Source organism: Nyctibius grandis, chromosome 9, assembly GCF_013368605.1.
Source record: "Nyctibius grandis isolate bNycGra1 chromosome 9, bNycGra1.pri, whole genome shotgun sequence".
NCBI classification, from domain to species: Eukaryota; Metazoa; Chordata; class Aves; order Nyctibiiformes; family Nyctibiidae; genus Nyctibius; species Nyctibius grandis.
In genome coordinates, this window is record NC_090666.1 from 28,278,147 (window position 1) to 28,301,037 (window position 22,891).

Sequence of the window (22,891 nt, forward strand, 5' to 3'; positions counted from 1 at the left end):
TCACATACATAAAGGTTTCTATGGGGAGAGGCTCACGTGTGGAGCAAAACTTGCCATGGTGGTGTTTCAAAGAGGTGCTAGGGAAATCTCTCCTTCCTCATTTCCTACGCTCTCCATTATTTTTCATCAAGTAGCAGCAGACAGGCAGAAGTATACTTTTTTTAATCACATTGCTGTCTTTTGAGAGCATGCAATGAGGAACATCTAGACTCAGAACACCAGCAAAGGCTTTGTGGAACCCACAGGTAGGTCGTCTGAGACATCCTGCTGAGGGATCCAGCCAGGCCCCTCCCCAGCCACCAAGTACTTACCCAAATCAAGAGCTGCACTAACACCACGTTTCCTTTCCTGCATGCCAAGTGGAGGGCAGTGCGTCCATCACCGTCTCCGCAGGTCTCGTTCACCTCTTCCCGAGTCCCGTGGGCAAGAAGCAGGATGACCGTCCGCAAGTCCTCTTCGGCTGTAGCCCTCAGGAGATGCTGGCCCAGAGAAAGCTCCAAACACTGCAGTGGGGCAAGGAAGAGCTTCTGCTCGTATTTCGCACGTATCCAGCGCTCTTTTTCTTCCCTAGGGAAGCCAAAGGAGACAGGTCACTCTAACCCAACTTCACTGACTCTGTAAAATGGTGCAGGTTCAGCTTCGGCTATTGTTACGCTAGCAAACGGCAGTTAACCAACATGAAAATTATTCCCCCCTTCAACTTTTTGGCGAGAAAGCCCTCATAGGAACAGTTCACCCATCACCCAACAGTTCACTCTTTGCAGTGACGTGTGTCACCCATCTCATCATTACTGAGTCATATTACTGCAATGCCCGAGATCCCCCTTGGTGGATGCCGTACCTACGGGTTCATAAGATCACAACAGCCAGGAAGTACTAAAAAACCCCAGGGCTGCCCTGAGGACCAGCAAGAGGTCTATGCAAGAGCCCTCAAGATCATGAAGACCAAAGACAAACCAGGCAGCCTGGTTCCACGTTAGGGTTAAGGCGAGCTGCAAAATACAGTACAGAAAATGCACCAAATTTCTGTATCTAAGACCAGAAGTAACCAAGCACCTGGGCTTGCATTTCAGATAGGAGAGCAAGCCCTGAAAGACATGGCCTTGCTTGCAGGGATGCTTTTTCCTTCTACAAGTGGAGTAATGTTTCCAATGCCGAAGGCATATGGATGGTTCCTCTGTTTTGTTTTTCCAAAATGCAAACCACCAAAACAATACTTTGAAGCACCGTTTCCTCCTGATACATCCAAGAACTATCAAAAGCTTTCAGGATGCTATTAGGTTACAGGAAAACAAGGACTACAAACAAGTCCCTCAAGTCTCCATTAAAAAAATTACCATACAATTATACGATCTAAGAGATGTAGCCCTAGACAAAGTCCCATTTAGAGGTACCTCAGGTAATCTGTCCAGCCTGTGAAACCCATATACATCACCTAAGCCAGGCAACTTGTTACTGGTGACAGATTTTCTCCTTTGGATTACAAAAGGCAAAGCTCTGTTTACGCCTTTCAGCCATGTTTACACTACTCCCAGTAATCTAGTGTCAGGTTAGCCCTAATCTGTTTTTAAATACTTATGTAAACAGACCCTTCCAACAGCAAATCTGGATTAGTTTTGCATCATTTCCTGGTACATGTGGAGCGACCTTGCTTTGACCTGCCTGGATGCTTTCAGGCACAGCTTTCCAAAGCATGCTCTTCTCTACCCCACCACAATTTACCTTACAAACAGGTCCAGGGCTTTTTTTTTTTTCTTTCAGAGCAAACAGAAAATTAACACAAAGAGTGCTTCGTTTAAATCGAACTTTTGACTCCTGCAAGCTAAAAGATACACCAAAAAAAAAAAGCCAAACACATCTGGGGAGCTGCAAATTAACCTTTGATGGCAGGATCTGATAAACAGAGTATCATTTCAGGTATTCCAGATGGAGAGGAGGAAGAAAATGGCTTGTTACTATTGCATCCTTAACTCAATGGGTTTTGTGTTTGTATTTTTTTAAGGTAAAGAAAGCAAAGAAAAAACAGTGCAATGAGGAGGATAAAGTAAAATACATGCAATTATTTACAATAAAATGGGCATTCTTGCAACATTGCAACACTTCCAGGTCCAGTAACCATCTAGTGTATCTTCAAGAACATTTAGTAAAGCTCTCATATGGTTTTTAAACACGTATAGAGTCTGCAAATGAATCCCCCTCTCCCTCAGACCATCTTTTGAGTGATAGTAAGTTTTGGCTCCTGTCAGAGCATCGGTTGCTGCGATCACCATGGCTTGTAGAGAAGTCCCTTTCTGTTTAGAAAACAAGCTGTTTTACACAAGTCTCCCACTTCTAATCACAATTCACCTCAAACCGCAACAGTGAGCTATGGTATGTACCGAAACAGAGGCAGTAAGTGCCAAGTGCAGGCGGAGGCTGTCAGAGCTTTAGGCCGCTGTCGACAAAGTCATCGGCACGAATTTCACACGTGCTGCACATCGCATGGGAGCGGACAAAGGCAACCCTGCTCCTCTTGGAAAGCTGCAAGAGAGCAGGAGAGACAGCAACGACCTGATCCTGCTTGGGTTTATCCTGCTGTCTCAAAAGGCTGGGAAAAGAACAGAAAACCCATTTAAAAATAAATCTGAGAAAGGGGAACACACCTGTATTAGTGATGGAGAGGATGCGAATGGTCCTTCCTTAAAGCACTCTCCTGCAGTATGATCCAGTAACCTGTAAATGCTCTGCATTAACACTGACTGTGTGCTCCAGTCAGGATCCACCCCTTCACCAGAGGAAATCTGTTGCAGAGCCAGGCAGCAGCTAAGGAGACATCAGGTCCCTCAGGAGATGCTCACTAGTGTGCCTGGCCAGCGCAGGACCCTGCAGCCAGCAGCAGGCTGTGCCACTGGGCTACGCTCACCTAAAAATTCAACCTTCACGTGGTTATTTTACCTCACTTCAGTTTCTCTCTCCCAAAAACCTGCCTAATTTTTCTTGACCACGTAGGCCACCAAAGGACTCAATTCATTAAGGCCAAATTCTACCTTTGGAGTGACGTTCAGGGTTGTGGTGGGAACACAGCAAACATTACAAACAAAAATAAAGGTGTTTTAAAAGCCTCAGACATTTGGGGGCAGCATGTCACTGACATCAGCTATCGAATGAGATTTAGATGTTATTCCACTGTACAAATGGCACAAGAAAGATACATCACTTGGATTTTCTGGTAGAAAACGAAACTTAATCATAGAGGTAGGAGGAAAAGTACACTCGCCCACACCTCACGGACAGCCAAAATGTAGAGGGACTGTTTCTGAATGAGTATCTAGAAAGCCAATGTCCATGGCCATCCTCCCCACATCTCTGGCACAAACCATTTCATTTTGAACAGGAAGTCCCGGGGACTTTCCTGGAAGACAGCTTCAGCTCCGCTGCTTGTGTTCACCTTAGAAATCCTGACAACAAGACATAAATACTGTAATTGTTTCTCTGATGCCACAATTTCACTTCTGGGATCCACAGCTTGTCTTGGTTGAGGTTTCATTTCCCCCAAGGAAGGCCAGTCCAAGAGCAGAGTTGTCAGCAGTAGATCACTTACCCTCACCGCAGTCCCCGGAGGACCACTGTTCACATCCCCTGTTAGCTAATGAGCTAAAAAATGAATTATTGGAGCGGTCAGCAAGAAGCAGGAAGAGGAGGCACAGTGTTTCATTTCAGCCAGCACTGACATACCTTTAAATAAATCAACTGAATAAGAGTAATGAGGAAATGTGAGGAAGAGCAACTAACCAGGAGAAAGACACCGAACCAATTCCTAAAAATAAAAGAAACTTACACTGGCTAGTAAATATTTCCCTCATTTTCTTCCCTTAGCTGTAATCCTGGTAACTTCCACTCTGAACGACTCCCTCGACACCAGAGACTTCCAGCTGTAGTTGTCAAAGCCAAAACAAGACTCTTTTACTGAACTTTTAAATCCAGAGGAGACCTTTTCTCAGGACCAGATTGAAGGTAGTGTGCTGGAGAGGCAACATCATCGTGCGCTCAGATGGCCCCAATGCTACCTAATGCTGAAGAACATGTGAGCTGCCTCTTCCTCACATGTACTAAAATGACTTCTTTTCTTTGGTGATCATGCTAGTGGCTATTTTTTCAATGCATGTGCACAAAGGCATTAATAAACTCCTAGATAAACTTAGAGAAAGAAAAAACATAGTTATAAGATCAGACTTTCTTTGAGCCTTTCATCTCTGAAGCTATGCATTTAAACCCAGACTGCTGATACAAACTTCAAACCTTGCTGGTTATACAAGGGCTAAGACTGCAAAATACTCTGCGGTACCGAGGGAGGAACGAGCCACTAAGCCTTGGCCAAAAAATATCACCAAGCTCTTTGCTCTTGCAGGAGTCTCCATCACTAGTGAACTCTGAGTACTCGCAGTGGTATGAATAATGAGATCTCTGCCACGGCAGCGATACTATACCTAGGTAAAGGGTTATTAGAAACAGATGAAAATTTCAGTTCTCGGTTTATTTTGATCTAATTAGGTGCCTGCTTCTCAAGATAATGTTCAATTATTTAAATTACTCTACCATCCACATCACATCATTATTATCTGGAAACATAAATATGGGGCACTGGTAAGGGGGAGGGCTAACTAGATAGCATGAGAGAATATAAAAAGCAGATTTGCTTAGAGCACAGCTTTGCTCCAGGAGCTACACTGCATTCTCCACTTGTGGGTTTGCACCAGAGACGCTTATTTAGGAGCCCACGTCCTACACCGCTCAGCCCCGTAGAGTGCATCGTCTGGCTCTCCCACCTCAGTTAAACGTGTGTGGTTTTACACCCAACAAATCTGAGCAGAAGCCTCGTACTGCTGGTACCAACTCTCCATCTTACTCCTCGCTCCCATTCACCTCTGCCTTCACCTTCATTTGTCCCCCACATACACTTGGTGAAGAGGCATGAAAGGTGAACATGAAAAGGATGTGCAAGGTGGAAATAAAAGCCGTGTTCATATGGCGACTCAGAACTGATTGTGTAGGCAACAGCATGTGGATAGAGAGCCTGAGAACTTGCCATCAAAATTCAACAGCTCCAGCGCAAGAGCAGCCTTGATCTTACCAAAGTGATAACAAGGATCACAAAGACCATGTGTCACTTGCTCGTTATTGAAAATTACTCATGGCTTGTTAAAAGGCTCAATGAGATTTTGAAAGGTTGCATTAAAAATTTAATGGACAGCAGGTATTTACCATGGCACAGCATTGATTTCCCACCGAGCAGGCTTGGTGAGGGCATTTTGAATGGAAGTTTTATCGTCCACACCTCCAGCAACACTAAAAAGTTCTTGAAATTTTTAATCTTTTCTTCTCTCTTACTAAAGAAAATAATTCTGTAAACTAAGGAGGCCTCTAAATGGTCTCTCTAGCATCGCCGTGCAGATGCCGCGCTCGCGTGTTGCCATTTCTGGTTGTTCACTGAAGTACAACCACTTAATGCGGTAGTAACCTGGCCAGCTGAACAAGAGCACTGCCAAATTTTCTCTCCTGTTGGCCAGCGGACAAGGTTAATGTGTCTCTTCCAAGAAAACGAAGTAAATCTAACTCCCGTACCTCCCAACTCCTGCAGAGTCCCAGAAGGTATCATTAGCTTTGTGGTCCAGCATGCAAGAAGCATGCATCACCTAATGACCAGCGCTGGGCAGACAGTTGTGCCGGGGCTTGCCATTTAAACAAACCCCTTCGCGATGCCCCCGCACGCGTCCAATAAACCGCATCGCTTTGGTTAGAGTTGGCGATGTGGCGTTGTGATGGGTAAAAGAGAAACATTGGTGTGTGTGGGGGAATGGGACTGAAATGTTGGGAAAGACTCATGATGTTTTTAATTGCAACGAGCAAAGCAGGGGAGAAGAAGAGAAGGCGAGAAGAAAGGGCTAGCAGCAAGGAATTTCCCAAGTGTCTTCCTGTCCCAAGCAAAGCAGGAACTGGGAGGAGAGGCATGGAAGACGAGCTGGGAACAATATGCTGACAAAACACAGGGGCTTCCTCTCTCTGCAGGAGAAGACCCCGCTCTATTGCAAAGTAAGTGCTTAGCAGTTGACTGCTTCCTACCATGCATGCCTTCTCGCCCCGGCTGCGTTGCTAAGGGGGAAGGCGCACAAGCCCACCGGGGATATATAGGTCCCTGGCAAACAAGAGGACTCCAGACAGCAAACAAAGACCGATGGGTATTTATTCCTTAATTACGAAAAGCTTTTAAGAAACAGGCCACTGTAAATCCCGCCTGCTGAGAAAAAGGAGGCAAAGGACCAAGATTTATGTGCGCTGGGGCAAAGAGAAAATAAATATCTCTCTGGCTCCTGATCAATATTATGAGTGTTTTGCCAACCTACAGGGTGTTTTATGAGCTGTAAGGACAGAAAGGGATCATTAATAATTAAATAAAGTCAACCTATTAAGCTTATTACTTCTTACAAGTTAAACATCCCTGACGGAGGAAGAGCAGCCCTATAGAAAGGCTGCAGATAAGCCAACCTGTGTCTTGTCCTGGACTCTGGACCAGGGCTCTCCGGGTGAGCAGTGTAGTAACCAAGCTTGGAAATGATTTAATTACTGTCTCTGCCAGGGAAGTTTTCTGGCTGAGGACTGCGTTCAACCTACTGTTGAACCTGCAAAGTTTCGTCTGCCAGTGAGGAAAGAGAGAGACACATCAGTGTCATAAAAATATTCCAAATTCAAATTACTTCTCCCACCTTCAGACCTATTCAAGCAACCAAACCAAAACACCAGCCCCAAAAGACACAAAATAAAGGCGACTTCCCACCAGAAGCAGGCCCAAAGCTCCTCACACTGTCAGGGAGCTGTTTTGTGAAGCCCACAGGTCAGGATCTTCTCCACCATTAGCTCTACTACTACGTTTTCCAGTTTTCCTTCAACAGCTGTGTGTTTAAGGAAAAAAAAAAAACCCTACTGTGCATGACGAACAGAGATCGCTCATACGTGCAAAGCTGAATGTGCTTCTCAAATCCATCACATCTTGCATGACGCTTCCCAGTATAATTGTCATTCGGATTCAGTGGAGCTTCTCCACTTTCTTTGCCCTCTCTCCTGACAGCATCCCCCTAACGTAGGGCTCCACAATAGCTGCTATTTCTGCACTTCTAGGCTTGCCTTCCAGTGATGCCACGGAGAAACCAGCAGCTCTCCCTTAGGTGTTAGGACACCTGCAGATTTATTACTGCACAACATTAATTACTGGCCTGGCCGAGACACCAAGGTTTACTGACTTCAGGCTTTCTAGATAAATATCCTGCAGTTGTGGGCTCTGATATATCACATAAAATTGCAGCAAACAATGTTTTCATTGCATGACACTCAATCTAGTAATTTTTAAGGTATACTCGACAAAATATATCACACCTGAGGTTCACTCTGTATAAAGTTAAGCAAAAGGTATGTGACACACAACGGTAGGGAATACTGCACATACTAAGAAAAGGCTTATTAAGTTGAGAATAAAGATCATACGTGTGACAACTGTGAGCCCTGCAAGCTGGTTAAGTCTTTCCTCAATACAAATCCAACCTTTTTTTTTTTGTTCCATACAACTATGTGAAATGAAAACAGTCCCTAGAGATTTAACAAAAAGCCTGAAGAATGCCACAAATTGCACTTTTCCACTAAGCCCAAAAGCCCCAGGATTTTTTTTTAAATAGCATTGCCAGCAACATTTAGGAGGAAAGAAACCTAACAATGGTGAACTCTTAAGGATTTCAAACATGTCGCTTGGTGAAAACAATTGAAAAAGCACCGTGAACAGTGGAGGAAGATGCGTTTCTGCTAAGATGTGCAAGGAGAGACCTTATGAGAATCTGGACTACAACAGCCATGAATGACTGCTCCCTTCCACCCACCCTCCGCTGACCAACAGATAAACTATCGAGTTCACGATCCAGTTCCTTTTACCTAGATATTGATGTACAAGCCTATAAACATCCATGCAAAATTTAACCCAAAACATTATCACTGTGCTGGCTACCAAAAAAAAAGAGCTAGTGAGTTATCAGTGTGTAGTTCTAGATACATACATGGACTGCTTCCATTTCTTGGGTGGTCAACCTCAACATATGAGTATACTACAAATACTACCTAAAAAAGCCAAAAGCTGCTCTAGATCAGCCGCATGGAAATGCTAAAACCAAGGAGTATATTTGCTTCTTGCTTGTTTTCAGTTATATATATGTATATGCAGAGAATACTAACTGCAAACACATATGTAATGCATTTCATTATTCACGTGTAACCACACTTAGCCCGATGTCTTAAGTGTATACATCAAATTGCATTGTGCCAGTACCTAAACACAGACTGGAAATTTCAATTTATAATTTTATATGGTCACTCAGGTTAGAAAATTCCATTAATTTGCAATTTTTAACACTAATTTCCTCCTACAGGAAGGCTATACTTAATGCAACAGTATTTTAAACGTAGCTTAAGAAATCATTACATACTTTTTTCCTTTTTTTTAGGGAAAAAAATATGAAAATTCCATTTGAAATAAATTTTCACACAAAACGTGGCAGTAGTTTTGAATAGATAACGGAACTAAAAATGAACTACTAGGAAATCCTTTGTGGAAGTGAAGGTAGTCTGTTATCTTGGTTATTTATGCCTAAAAATCTGGCTATTTTCACCCCAAACCAGGCTTCTGCTTTCATATTCATATTAGCGAAAGCTCCTGTACAGTACTCAAAGGCAGGGGGGAAGTGACACACAAATATTCCAATGCATAAATCTCAATAATCTGTGCCAGGTGAGAGACAGAGCGAGGGAGCCAAGTGAGGTTCCCCCAGACCCTGAGTAACGTGGCATGTAACAGGGACGTCCATCAGCGACGTGCTTTCCAGCAGCTCCTCCCGTGATGCGACTATCACAGCGCATTAAGGATACCATAACAGTCGCTGATGTGATCTGCTTTGGAACGTATCACATCATACACAGATGAGAGAAGAGAAATGGAGCTTTTCCTCTGCTCATCACGCTGTAAAGTGGAGAAGTAGCGTAACTATGAGTGCACCAATGCCTTATAAATAATGAGGCGGGGTGGGGGGAAACCCCTCTGAGGTCTACCCAAAGGGCTGACAAACTTGCAGCGTAGACATTAAAGAGATCTCAAATGAGAGCTTGCTTAGCACACAAAGGTGCCTTCAACGATACAAAATGGAAAAAATATGTTGTGGGCTGCAGAAGGGGAAGGCAACCTTTACCCGAGGATCAGGAACTGGAAGAGGACAGTCTAATTACAACACTTCACAAAGACCTTCAAAAATTTTCTTGACAATTTTGATCCTTTGTTACCAATAACTCTTATAGTTTGGTTTACAAGGAGCAACAAAAGCCCTTTCAGGGGGCTTTAATATTACCTTAATTCCAGCAGAAGCAATAAGATACTCTTTGGAGTCTTTGGAAAAAAAAACCCAACACTACACTGAGTTTATGTAAGACATAGAACAGAAAATACAAGTAATAAACACCGTATTTAAGCACAGACTGTAAAGAACACCATTTGGAGCAGCAAGCAAATAAAACGAAATGCTTGCTCTGCACAAGTCAGTAGTGGAAGGTAGGCATGTCTGCAGCTGAGGGTTCAGAGGGCTGGGATGTACCCAGACCATCCCCATAGGCAGCATTTCTGTGACCTGTGTTCTCCAGGTGCTACACGGACCTCTCCACTCTCCGACTCTTCCCTAGTGACTTGGAGCTCTCCCCCCTCTGCTCCCCTCACCTCCCAACATCTCCAGTACATCTCATACCCCCCTCTTTCTCTCCGACACATCTTCCCTCCCACCAACACACCTTTGTCTGTTCCTCTACGCCACCTCTAATGGTTACTTCTTCAGCTGCTTTGGCCACCTCTTACATCTTGCTGATGCTAAGGACTCTACAGAAATCGTTAATGCTATCAGACTCTTCCAGTACTCACATTTTTTTAATGACTATTTTTATTCAATAAAAATGATGCCTGTCTCAGTAAGTTAGATCTCCCAAGGTATTCTCTCCATTGAGCAAGTGATGGGACTTCCCTCTACCTCAATTTTAGTGGGCTGCAGGTGCTTGATGCCTTTCTAAAACCACAAACAATAATTAGTTTAAAAAAGGCTGTTGGCAAAACAGCTCACATTTCTGAAAAAGCAAAGGAGATGAAGAATTAACTTGAATATCTAAGATAAAAAAAAGAAAACTTGGGAAATCCTCAGCAGATAGCATCCACAGAAATCCAGGAGGTTCCCTTTGTACCTAACAAATGAAACCTCAGTGCTGTTTTTTTTGTTTGCATATTTTCAACAACGGGACGTGCAACACTGGGGTTGCCCAAGTGCACCCCAAGAGGCGAGATTAGAAATGGACTCAGCTTTCAAAAGACACTCGAGCGCTCAAGTACTACTGAGGCATTTCTAATTGCACACCTCTGCCTATTAATCACTTGCAAACCTTTAGACTTTTATGATTTACAAGCCATACGGTTGGTGCTTAACAGTGGGAAACTCACATAAAACCTGACAGCAAAGAAAATCTGCACCGGAGACGCCTGCCAAAAGTGACAGCAAGTTCCACTTCGAGAGCACCTCTGGAGAGAGGTGTGTAGGGATTTAAAAGCCGTGCGCCAGAATTAAAGCCAGAATTAAAGAATTAAAGCCTCTTGCCCAAGAGCTCTCAGTGCATAAATGCCTGCTCTCTTTCAGCTACTTCCCTGCAAATCCCTCTTCAGGACACATTTGGAAATTATTTAAAAAAGATAAAATATCCCTAATCTGTTACCAATTAGAAGAAACGTGAATATTATTTTCTAATTTGTGACTCAGTCTTAAAAGCAAAGTCACTGAAATAATTACATCGGCTCCTGAATATTTCTATTGTGCTCCTGAAAAAAAAAATAAATAGTGAGTATGTCCTCTTCTGCCCAATATGCCCCAGGGCTGAATGTACCAATAAGTACATCAAAGCCCTGAACATGAACTGTCAAAAAAATTGTAATTTCTGGTTTGTGGCAGCTGCAGCCCAAGGGCTGCCAAACTGATCAGTTACCTCCTAATGGTCTTTGTGCACCTTGGGTTTGCAGCAAGGAGGTGGGAAGGAGGAACAAGCCAAGGAGGACAGAAGTTGGATGGTAAACACACGGTGCTCAAGTTGTCCACTACAGAAGTGACCGATTTCCAGCCGATGTACCAGCTCTAAGCCAGGATTTATAAAAGCAGCGATGTAGGCACCTTCTTAAAACCCAGATGCAGTGCGACTTGAGTGACTACCTCCTGAAAATTGGTAATTTCCTGGTGGTTAGCAGGAGAAGGTCCGCCAATGGAAAAGCAGAAGCTGCTAATAAATTTATAGTGCGTTATATGCCAATTAGACCCCTTCAGCCCTTCAAGAGGCAGCGCCACCAATCAGGTTATCATCCCACAAATGTACTCTTTAGACCTGATCTCATCACAAATCAATCCTGCATTTAAAGTGCAATTCTCATTAAGTATTACCCGGGTACGCACTTGTGAAACAATGCCAGTGGGTATTTTTCTTCTCCCTCCTTCCCCAATGCCTTATGCACAGCTATTTACTTCTCGTACACAGTCACGTCTTAACTTCAAATGGTAAATAACCATTTTGAATACCACATTAATTCTGCATCGAACCAGATTTATTACACACGTCGTACGTGGGAGTTTCACTGTCATTCACAAGCCAGCCGTGAATCTCTTGGTTAAATTACATCCTTGTATCTGTCCATGCACCATGCAATATTCTATCAATACCGTGACTCAGAGCAGATCCCTCAGCTTCCCACCCTGTGACATCCACAAGTGCTAAGACATCCAATGCAGCTTATTTGGGCATTCAGAAAAAGGAAAAATACAGAAGCAGAGAGAAAGAACGTCTGTATGGTTTAGCATCTTTAGCATACGTACAGATTTATGTTAAACCTCTGATCACAGCTTAAATCACATCTTGGTGCTTATAGTCTATGCAAGCAACACAGCATGCTGGATGCTTTGCAAAGCAAGTTGGCCTTCATTTTCTGCTGAACAAGGCTAGAAACAGACTTTAGTTTTAGCTTTGTAGCCTTTGTTGGCACAAAGATGCCTCCTGGTCAGGAACACAAGGCAACCGAATCACTAGTAATGCATTTTCCTTTTCTTTTCCTTCTCAAACTAGGTTCAGCCCTTGGAGAAGCGCACCCAGAAACCTGACCCAAACCCTAGGTGACCTCCGCATATTTCAATTCAAAATTACTTCAAATTTGTTCTGATTGAGCTAAACGCTTTGTGATTTGCTCTCGTCAGCTGCCATCAGCACGAGTAGCAGATAAATGTGGTATGACTAGCTGTTTTGTCTCTGAGTGCTACGAGACGTGCTTCTGGGGGCACAGGAAAAGGGTCACAGGATCTTCTGAGCTTGTGACAAGAAGAACAAACCACCACAGTCTTCCACGGTGCTTTGTCCTCCTCCACTGGGATACCCAAGAGCATCAGGATGTGGTAGCCAGTGCTGGAAGCTCACGTCACTGCACCTACTCAACAGATGTAACACCCATATTATGTGGACGTAAGGAACAGGAACCCTCCAATGAATTCTCCCTCTGTATTTGGCACTGGTGAGGCCGCACCTCGAATACCGTGTTCAGTTTTGGGCCCCTCACTACAAGACACTGGGGGTGCTGGAGAGAGTCCAAAGAAGGGCAACAAAGCTGGTAAGGGTCTGGAGAACAAGTCTTACGAGGAGTGGCTGAGGGAACTGGGGGTGTTTAGTCTGGAGAAAAGGAGGCTGAGGGGAGACCTTACCGCTCTCTACAACTACCTGAAAGGAGGTTGTAGCGAGGTTGGTCTCTTCTTCCAAGTAACAAGTGACAGGACGATAAGAAGTGGCCTCAAGTTGTGCCAGGGAAGGTTTAGACTGGATATCAGGAAAAATTTATTCACTGGAAGGGTTATCAAGCAGTGGAACAGGCTGCCCAGGGAAGTGGTGGAGTCACCATCCCTATAGGGATTTAAAAGACATGTAGATGTGGTGCTTAGGGACATAGTTTAGTGGTGGCCTTGGCAGTGCTGGGTTAATGGTTGGACTCGATGATCTATGATTCTAAGAATTACCAAGGCAACCTTCATTTCCCTGCTCCCTCTCACGTGCAGCCAGGTAAGCTCATCGTTAGTCAAAGTAGGACCAAATTTTACTTGCCAAGCTGCCCCTGCACCCACTCATTTTAAATTTTCTGGAGGCTCTTCACAAAAAAAAAACCTAAGAAGACCAGTGCACGATGCCCCAGCCTTGGGCTGTCACCTGCATCTTATTTCTACTTAACCTCTTAAATAACATTGGAATTCACTTTGTCCCCTGATGGGCACCATAATGAGAACCACCCGTCAATCACAGCTCCATTAGCCTGGACAGACTTTCACTTCCTGAAATAATTTATTGGATTCCCAGAAGCAAATGGACCTTCTTCCTTTTGAGCTGGTGTTTTTTTGGGGGAAGCTATTCAGTGGGAGCAGGTCTCCCTTCTGTTCCTGCTGAGCGGCCATTGTTTGCCCCGTTTGCTCATGAAAACAGTTTCCTGAGTTGACCCACCTCTTCTTGTCCCGGGCGGGCTGAGTGTTTGCCAAAAACTTCTTTTGACTGCTCAGTTCACCGGCACTATACAAAACCCACCAGCTGTTTCCAGCCGCTGGGGCAGAGAAAAAAAAAAGGCCAATCATCCTGTTAACCCCTTCCCAACAAAAACCCTCTGCAGAAGGAGGTCTGCTTGGGTTGGGTAGTCAGTTGCATGCAGAGAGCTAGAGGGGCGCACGCCCATTGTCCTTACGGCAGATGAGCGGGACTTTGAGGTAGCTCCTTCTTAGGAAAGAAATAGCTGCTCTCATTGAGCATGAAAACTAAATATAATTTTGTTTTCCTCTTCCTTTCTCTTGGTTAGACTCAAATTGCAGCTCAAAGAAATATCTTACTAATAGTGGCTAAAACCACTTTTGTTGAAACATTATCTTTAAAGGAGTATTTTCATTTCCCTGAATGTGTGCAGTCCTTATGAGCTTCATTTGCAACGCGCCTATCTGTTTTGATGAGATAATAAAATGTATTTTATTTAAAAGTATTTCCATTTTCCCCCGAAGGAACTGAAATGGTCAGTTAATCTTTCTGCTTCAGAACAACCCACTGAGTAAATAAAAGAGGGCTCAAGATTATATAAACTGATATTTTTTTTCATTTTAACACTGGTCTCGAAGACTAAAATCCAAATGTACCTGAGCATGGGCTGTGTGCCCTTTTAGTACAAATCAGTTTAACTTTTAGCCTGGGAAAGAAAAATAAAAATGGAAACAAGACGATATCTCTAGCCTTCTGTGATTCTCAAGTCAATAGTAAATGGGGGGACTCGTTAGTGCCATAGTGATCCAATCAGGATGAAATTATGCAGTCATGTGAGAAATGATATCTATTAGGCTAATTTAATCAACGAATACTTTACAGATGAATTAGAATGCAGACTCCAATTATTTCAAACATTTGGACTGTCAGCCACTGTGGTTTTGAAGCAGTGGAAGGAGAGAAAAGGAAGGTTTAAGGCTCCTTTTAAGATGAGGGTGGCTGGGCTGTATGTATGGCAGGAGAGCTTATAACAGCAGAAAACTGACAACCACAATCAGCACCTTCCGCGGCTCAGAGGGCTTGCACCCAGGCGGCTCTAATCTAACCGCTCGCTGCGGTTCCTGGGGCACCTTCCTCCGGGATATTGGTATGGATGGCTTGATTTGCTGTTTTCAGTGGCTGATAATTACTGTCTCAATTTCCCTTTGCCAGTCACCCTTTTAAAGAAGGCTTACACTCTAATTACAATAGGGCTTTTGTTTTTTTTTTTTTTTGTTTTGAAGAGAAGATGTGCCCCTGGATCGGTGCAAAATACCCTGGCACTGCAGAACTCCATCGGCTGCATGTAGTATTTATTCCCTTTGAAAAGGAAGAGCTTACTTTACAATGCCAAGCAAAGGGAAATGGTATACACATAATTACTCCTAGAAGGGGAAATTAGTTTAAAATGCCCCTTGACTCAAATAGGAGAGGACAGAAGAACTGAGGGCTGCGAGTACATACAAATCATATCCTTGATCCAGTGCAACTCAACGTCTACGTTGCTGATGCTTTGCCAAATCACACAAAGATCATAATGCTCACCAGAAGACCATCATTCCTCCGCCAAGGAGGCTTTTGGATTGGGTCCTTACCACAGAATAAAGACACAAGAAATCCCACATCCACAGCTTCTCTGTGGAGAATTTTCTCCCAAATCCATTGGAATTGGCGTTTCATAGAGAAATACAGCAGTCACCGTCCGGCTGAGAAGTGTCTGTCGGAAGTCTCATCACCTTTCATAGTTCAAGGTGGGTTCAAGTCACCCAGCACTTCTCAAGAACTAGTCACACATCTTACACACACATCTACACCAGCCAGTCTCATCACACGTGGCCTGCCCATTGCATTTACTATCAGAGCAGTTATTTCAAGAACTGAAGGTAGCAAATGAGTATGTTTTGCTCAAGTCTACAGGATAAAAATGACTTTCCCCCCCACTCTCATCATTAATAGACAAGCTACTTCTGAAAGCTATTACTAGCTTGTACAGAAGAAAACAAGGCTACAAGAAAGTGATGAAGTCTTTAACTATCTCCTGGACTATCTTCCACAAAGAGCTAAAAGAGCTTCATACTGCAGCCTAAGCTAAAAAAACCTCATGCCATTCTCTTGGATTATATATTTCTTTTGAATATTTGAGTGATATCATGAAAAACACAGAAAACCTTTTGCCTGTTGCAGCATGTAGATGCCCCATTGCTCTGTAAGGTCTGTGCTGCAATTCCCAACGTACCTGTGATCCAAACATTTTTCTGCCCTGTCATCTGAAGCGGTTAATGGACTCTCTCATTGACTGGCTCTTGCTTATTTAAACATTTAATGCTCTTCTGATGCCCAAATTATGCCTGTTTCAGGTGATGGATTAGCCCAGAATACAGCAGTGATAATTTTCTGCAATCTGTTGAATATCAAATTTTGATTACTTCTGGAGAAATAAGTAAAGTTATAAGTAAACTGTTTTGATTGATAAGGAGCAGAGGAATACTTCATGCCGTGGTTCACTGGAAGCCTTGATGAATGCCTGGCAGGACTGTGATGAGTCTCCACAGAAGACATGCAATAGCTCTGGGAAGATTTAAGATACTTATTGCTCAAATAAAACAAAACCAAGTGAGATGAGTAGGTGAAGTAGCAGAGGGTGATTGCAACCTGCTGATCAAGACCAAGTGCAATTCTAATTTTTGCACAGCAAAAACAAACTAATTTTCCAGCTTGCCTATAGAACATCGATGGTTATTTTAGGAATTTCAGATGCTGCCTTTCTTCAGCGAGGATCATTCCAGATTCAGGTCTTCATATCGGATTATCTTCTAGTTAATGCTGGCAGTTGTTCTACTTTTGGGTGCTTTTTAAGATGAAGATATAAGATCTCCAAGGGTCCTGCTCCTTCCAGAGGCAGCATTTCCAGCTATGAGACTATCGACTTCAAGCTGAGAAAGGTTTTCCAAAAGGAGCATTCCTAGCACAGTGATCTGGCTGCTACCTGCTAAGTTTGTAGGCACTGATGTCTAGTAGAAGTACTAACTTTTGCTCCAAAGCAAGGTGTAGAGCTTCTCTGAAGAGACAGGCTGCTTTCTTATCAATTACAAATCTCTCTTATTCAGGGCTTCGATGGCAATAACATGTCAACAATCTTCTTGTGATGGGAGGAGCAGATGTGATCCCTCCACTCTGAAACAGTTGCTGAACTACGTCTCTGTGATCTTTGTGAAAATTCCTAAAGCTCTCCCTGACTGTGAGAAAGGAAAGGACCTTTGTATTGAAAGTGTCTTCCCAAAACAGTTCAGGCTAAGGGAATCTTCTGAGAGATACAAGGAAGAAAAAAAGCCACCAGTGAAGAGTACAATGCATTTGAAGGGAGGGTTGCATCAGAAGCACCTTCTCCTCTTTCAGAAAAGGGAGCTCACCTGAGTCCACAGTGTTGTTTTGGTATTAAAGAAGGCACAGTTACAGTTATGTGGTGAAGAGAACTGATTTTTTTTATTTTCAGTTTACTATGACTGGGTGCGGTTGATGGATGTTTTGGACAGAAGAGTCTGAAAGGAGGCTTTGTGACCCAAGATGATTAAAACAGTTGTCTTGAGCGGAGTTTGTCTATTCTGAGAAGTGGGGGAGACTCCAGCTAATCCATCAGCAACCTACTGCTGGCAGACAGATGCGCTGATTAGAAATGACAGTTTTGCAACAGGTTTGAAATCAAAGCACAGTCAAACTATCTAGCTGTCCTCTATTGTTGAAAAAGGTGCCTGAGAGCTACAACTATCCTGATGATTTTCAGCTTTTCTAGCTTACCTACTCCAAGAATGGAACACCAGTGGCTTTGCTGGCACTCCAAGGAGGATAAAGATGATCCTGGTAATAAAATGAAGGATGCTTACAACTGTATTTGCAGGCTGAGAACACGGTGGCTTTGGAGGATGCTTTGGTATTTCAGACGCAGAGTAGAACCCAATGGCAGGGTCTGTTATTGCTGACTATCAAAACAGATCATGCAAGAGCAAAGATCTGTTGTTATCCCTGCAAAATGCTTGGACTTTCCAGGGCTATCAGGCTGAGCCATCACATGTCACAAATCACTTGCCCTCTGCTGATAATGTTCAGGATGAGTTTCTTAAGCTCTAGGTAATCAACCCATTTTCTCTACTGTAAAAGGTTCTTCCTCAAAAAAAAAAAAATTACTGATTATTCTGAGATCCAGACAACGTGACAGACCTAGCTGGTTATTTTGTACAGCTTTTATAGTGAAAAAAAAAGTTCCTGTTATTGATGTGATCTGGCAATTAAAACACGTTTTAATTTCTTGTCTGCATTAGGAAATTTTGTATTTTCCACCTGAAAAAAGCCAGGCAGCTCCCACAAACAGTCAGAAGGAGGTCTATCAAGTTTCTGATCATTTTTTTTTTTAGCTCCTGGATCAGACCAGAAAGGCTGAACCACTGAGAACTGCTGAGTCAGACCCTAAATCCCATCTCGGTGGGGAACTGATCTCAGTCCTGCCTCTCTGAACCACACCCGGTGAGCTTGGTGCCAGCAGTCCCAGCAATCCCACTGTTTGCTTGCAGTCCATCTTTTGGGAATCGCTTCTGCTTCTGAGGAATACTATAACCTGGCACCTACCTCGAATCCTGCCTGGATGCTTCGAAAAAAGCTATTGCTCCCTTAGAGATCAAGTGGGCAGCAGCCCCTTAACAGGAACTGGTCTATGAGCTACCACCACATGTCTAATTAATGACCCTGCCGGTCGCAGCTGGAAGAGCTGAGCTGGGGGTGATTAATTAAATTAGCTGGCAGAGGAAATTACAGTGGAAAAGCCAAAGTTTGATTGCTCCATAATTAACCGCAGTGCAAATAATATCTGCATCTATAACTTCCAGCGATGAGATCAGAAGCCAATTGAATGTGGCACTGATTGAAGCTGTAAATATCCTGTGGTGAAAAATGATAGGTTTGTTCTGAAGGGAAAACTTACAGAAATGGACATCCAGCGGATGCAAGAGGGGAGCAGGGGACGCGGGAGGCAAGATCACTGAAATTAGATCTTGATTTCAGCTGATTTCTGTAGTCTTCTGGAGTGATGGAGGACTCAACATGATACAGGAAGAAATATTTTAAAAAATCTGCTATAGCTGCTGAATGCTGTGAGATTTCTTATCAGAGATTTAGCAAATCTAGAAAGTAAAGGCCACCTAGATCAGTCGGTCCCTTGCCTTGCTCCCCACCATGTGGTCACTAGCAGTGGGATTCATTGCTTTCCCTGGGAGATGACTGCACAGCTTAAGGTAACCAGTCCAAACCCTTCCTCTCAATTTCATCCCCTACTCCTAAGACCACTTTCTTGAACTACAAGAACCCATTTTTCCAAGGAGCATATCTCCTCCAACTGCCTGCGAACCCCTCCATCCCCCCAGTTATTATCATCTCATTGACCCCCTTAAGCCTCTCCTCCTGAAGATACTCACTGAAGACTTGAAAAACCTTTCTTATAGCTCTTCTCCAAAATTCCCTTTCAATTTTGGCAAGTTTTGGTTACAACATGCACCCACCTCAATGCCTGTATCAAGCTGACATACTGTGAGTCTCCTCTCAGTTTCACTGCTGATGTAGCTCTAGCTTAAAGGAAGCTCAGATTTTTAACTGATGCCTGAGATGCACACCCTCCCTAAATGAGCCAAGTTTTATTTACATGCTTCACAAACTGTTACCCAACGTACTCTTGGATAAAAATTGCATATTCCGGAAAATATTTAATTTTTTTTTAAGTAGTGAAACTAGTTTTCTTGGATGCTGAACTAATAGCTAAAGGGCGATATATATATAAAAAAAAATATTTCATATTTTATATATTATTTTGCTCTGCTTGATAAATATATGTTTGGTAAATATACACACCTCAGACAAAATTGTATGTATCAAGGTTCCTACAAGTTTATCCTGGCAGATAAACAGCTGCAATAGGAACAAGACACGTAGGTTGGAGCTGCTGGTGCCAGGGACCCTATCTATTAATGACCCAGGGGCATTACCTTTAACTGATCGAGCCTTGAATCAAACATTCCCAACTATACAAGAGGTTCAAAGCACCATGGGTTGGACCCTTATGTTCAAAGCAGGGTCTGGAGCATGTTGGGTGCATGTGGAGCTTCCAGTTGAGTTTCTCCAAAGGGAATCTCGTTTGTGTGCACCAAGACCATCCAGTGAACAAAACTAGTGCTTCCTCCTGCTCCACATCAAAACACTCGTGTGAATTTTGGTACCTAGTTTGTGATCCAACCCTCCTCACCACGTCTGCAGCCTTGCAGTGAGTGGTACAAACAGGCTCCAAGAAAAATAATATTAAAGTTCCTCTATTTGCATGAAAACAAAAGCGCAATATTGATTATAAACAGAGAAGTCCTGCTCTGCTTTGTCATTTCTTTTTGACTGATCTGAGAGAGCCCAGACCGATCATAAAAAGTCCGAGAAGACCTTGCAAAGTACATTAATAAACAGCACAGTTATTGACTGCTGTCAAAGAAAATAGGCACATTCAAATTTACAAGCTACCCTGCCCACATACACACTCATAAGCTGTCCATTAAATACTGCTTGACAAATTATTCTCATGATTAACTGGAGACTCAACCAGTTTCCCTGCAGAGAAGCCAGGCACTGCATCCCATTCCCCTCCTCAGAAACACCTCGTCCTGTTCTCGCTCAGTGAGCTGCAGCTCTGGTGCATTGTACACCTTTCTGTAAGGCAAGAAGCTCTGTTAAGACCAAGTTATTTGTCTCAACTCTGAAGAATAATAAAACCAGCTTCTTTTTTTTGTTACTTTATTAACTCTCGGGCTGTGAATACTATTTTTTGCTTTATCCTGAAAGCCTTCCCTATACTGGCTTGATTCCTGTATGCCCCACTATGGCAGTGAGATGGTCTGTCACCTCTCGACTGTTGAAAGTACAAACCAAACCTCTCTTCCCCAGGATGTGACATGCACTTGCCTCTTAATACAGTATCACGTTTGATGTTGGGTCATTTTGTGAAGGATATTTCCCTTGCACTACTGAAACATCGTTTCTGAAGTTTACAGTAAAATTTACACCATGACATCTCATGTTCTCCTTTCTCTTATTCCACACCCCAAGACCCCTTGTAAATGTGAAACCACGCTATGTCCATGTGAAGAAAATTCAAAATCTTGGTGACTTATTTGTAACAGAACTGCCATCAGTCATACAAAACGGATACCTTGCATTTCAAAGGGGCCTTAGGCAGCTGAGTTTATCCAGCCTCCAAATACGTTTCATGGAGGCACCAGCAAACCTGTGTGCCAGCTGCCATACTGGTCCTGGGGCTGATTTGTGTGGGGTGCCGCAGACAAGGGGCTTCACAAAGACTGAGTTTCGAAAGGCCATGAATTAGAGAGAAATTCCACAACATAATTAAGAAATGTTCCCCTTCCCCAATTTTAAATTCTCTGTGGGCTTTAATTAACTTGCCCTATAGCAATAAGCCGAGCACTGAGGTTGGCGAACTCTTAAAAGTATAAAGCAAGTCATCTCTGCACAGCTCCTACCCTGCTCACATTTGAAGCTATGGGATATTATCTTTTTCTCTCTCCTTTTTTATTTTATTAACATGGTTCTTTAACATGTAAACTCAGCAATATTTTACGGTTTGGCTCCATGGAGAAAAACCTATGTGTCTGCAAAATGCTAGTACCAGTGGATTTCTATTTTAAATAAGAAAGCAAACAAGAGAGGATCCAACCAAATGATAATTGAACATAAGGCTTACTTTAGAGGAGGGGATGGCTCTTATTTCCAGAAGTGACCCGGTAAGCTGAATGATCTCACTCTGTGTGAGGATCGGACGATCCTCAGCCAGAACACAGGCAGCCCTTCTGACCACCACAGCCCATCAGCACATTGCAGATCACGGTCTACATCTCTCCAGTCGGGAAACTCGTCCTCATTCATAGATTGCACTGGAGATTACTGGCCAGCCCTATCGAAGGCAGCAGTGCCCAGCCTTTCCAGGCTCACAAACACCTGACGATCTGAACAGCAAGGAAAGGCTATGCGCAAGAAACCCGTGCTGCACATAGTCATCCCAAGCACAGGCAGAGGGTTGGACATTTCCCAGAGACCACGTCTGCGGCTCACTTGCAGCGTGCATACAGCACCGGCACACCAGTAAATCCTTGTCCTCCCTCAAGGGATGCCACCCAAAGCAGGCACTGACCTATCACAGTCCTCTCCCACTGGTGATGGTGTCCACAGTAGTTGTGGGGCACCCAAACCAACCCAAATTGCACTTTTGCCCACGTCTCAAAATTGCAACCGCAATAATATTTTAAATCCATTAAAACTTCTATTCCTCCTTGACTGGAGGTCTGAACAAGTAACTTTACTTTCCGTAGCTGCTTTTTTTCCCCCTTTTTTTGTTTTAATGCAAGAGGCCAATCCAAGCAATCTCAGGTTTATGAGCTGCGGGAGCTGCACAAGCGGCCAAAGCAGATCTGGTCTGGAAAGGCTCAGACAGGAAGACACGCATGTAATTAGCAAAGGATTAGAAGCTGCAACTTTTTGCTTCTTGAGATGAGAAAGCAAAAAAGTCAACTTCTGGATATTAGCTCAAGTTGGAGGCTGAAGATACCCTTCAGTTTCAGTACACACTGACACAATCCTATTCCTTCCACTTGCGGAGGAATCTTAACAGTGTTAATTGAGCTTGCAATTTAATTGTGCATGCACCTGGATTTTCCAAGTCCAGCTGGTGCTGTAGGGAAGTGAAAATACAACAAAAACATCACTTAGAAATTCTGACCTGGATGAAACCAGGAAAATTTAAATCTGTTGGGGGAAAAAGAAAAGTTAGCTGGGAGATTTCTAGGCCATGACATAATCATCTGTTCATGAAGACTTTTTGAAGCATATCCCATCCGTACCTTTTGAGGCTTACCAATTATTAAGAGATGGCTCCTTCTCGCTACCGTACGTCTCTGCAGACTCGCACAAAAAAATGCTTCAGCGACAGGACTTTGCACTGTCTGCACAATCTAGTTAATAGGCACAGTACGGCATTTCATTTCACTCTAATTCCTACCCTCTAAAGGCTCCGATTCGTCACCTGTGTTCACCTCAACACATTTTAGCCTGCTATTTAATTACTTTAAAGCTGGAGTGATGGTGGTCTTATTCCTTCCAGTCACTCTTCTCTTTCAGGGGTTCGCTGCTGGCT

General features: G+C 43.4%; 1 protein-coding gene across 1 annotated transcript in view; it reads right to left on the reverse strand.

Annotated features, from left to right (window-relative positions):
* The window catches only part of AGAP1 (ArfGAP with GTPase domain, ankyrin repeat and PH domain 1), a 400,015-nt gene that overhangs the window by 6,198 nt on the left and 370,926 nt on the right, over positions 1–22,891 (reverse strand). Inside the window, 1 exon segment of the mRNA XM_068407470.1 lies at positions 312–567. Within this exon segment, the coding sequence (XP_068263571.1) occupies positions 312–567 (256 nt within the window).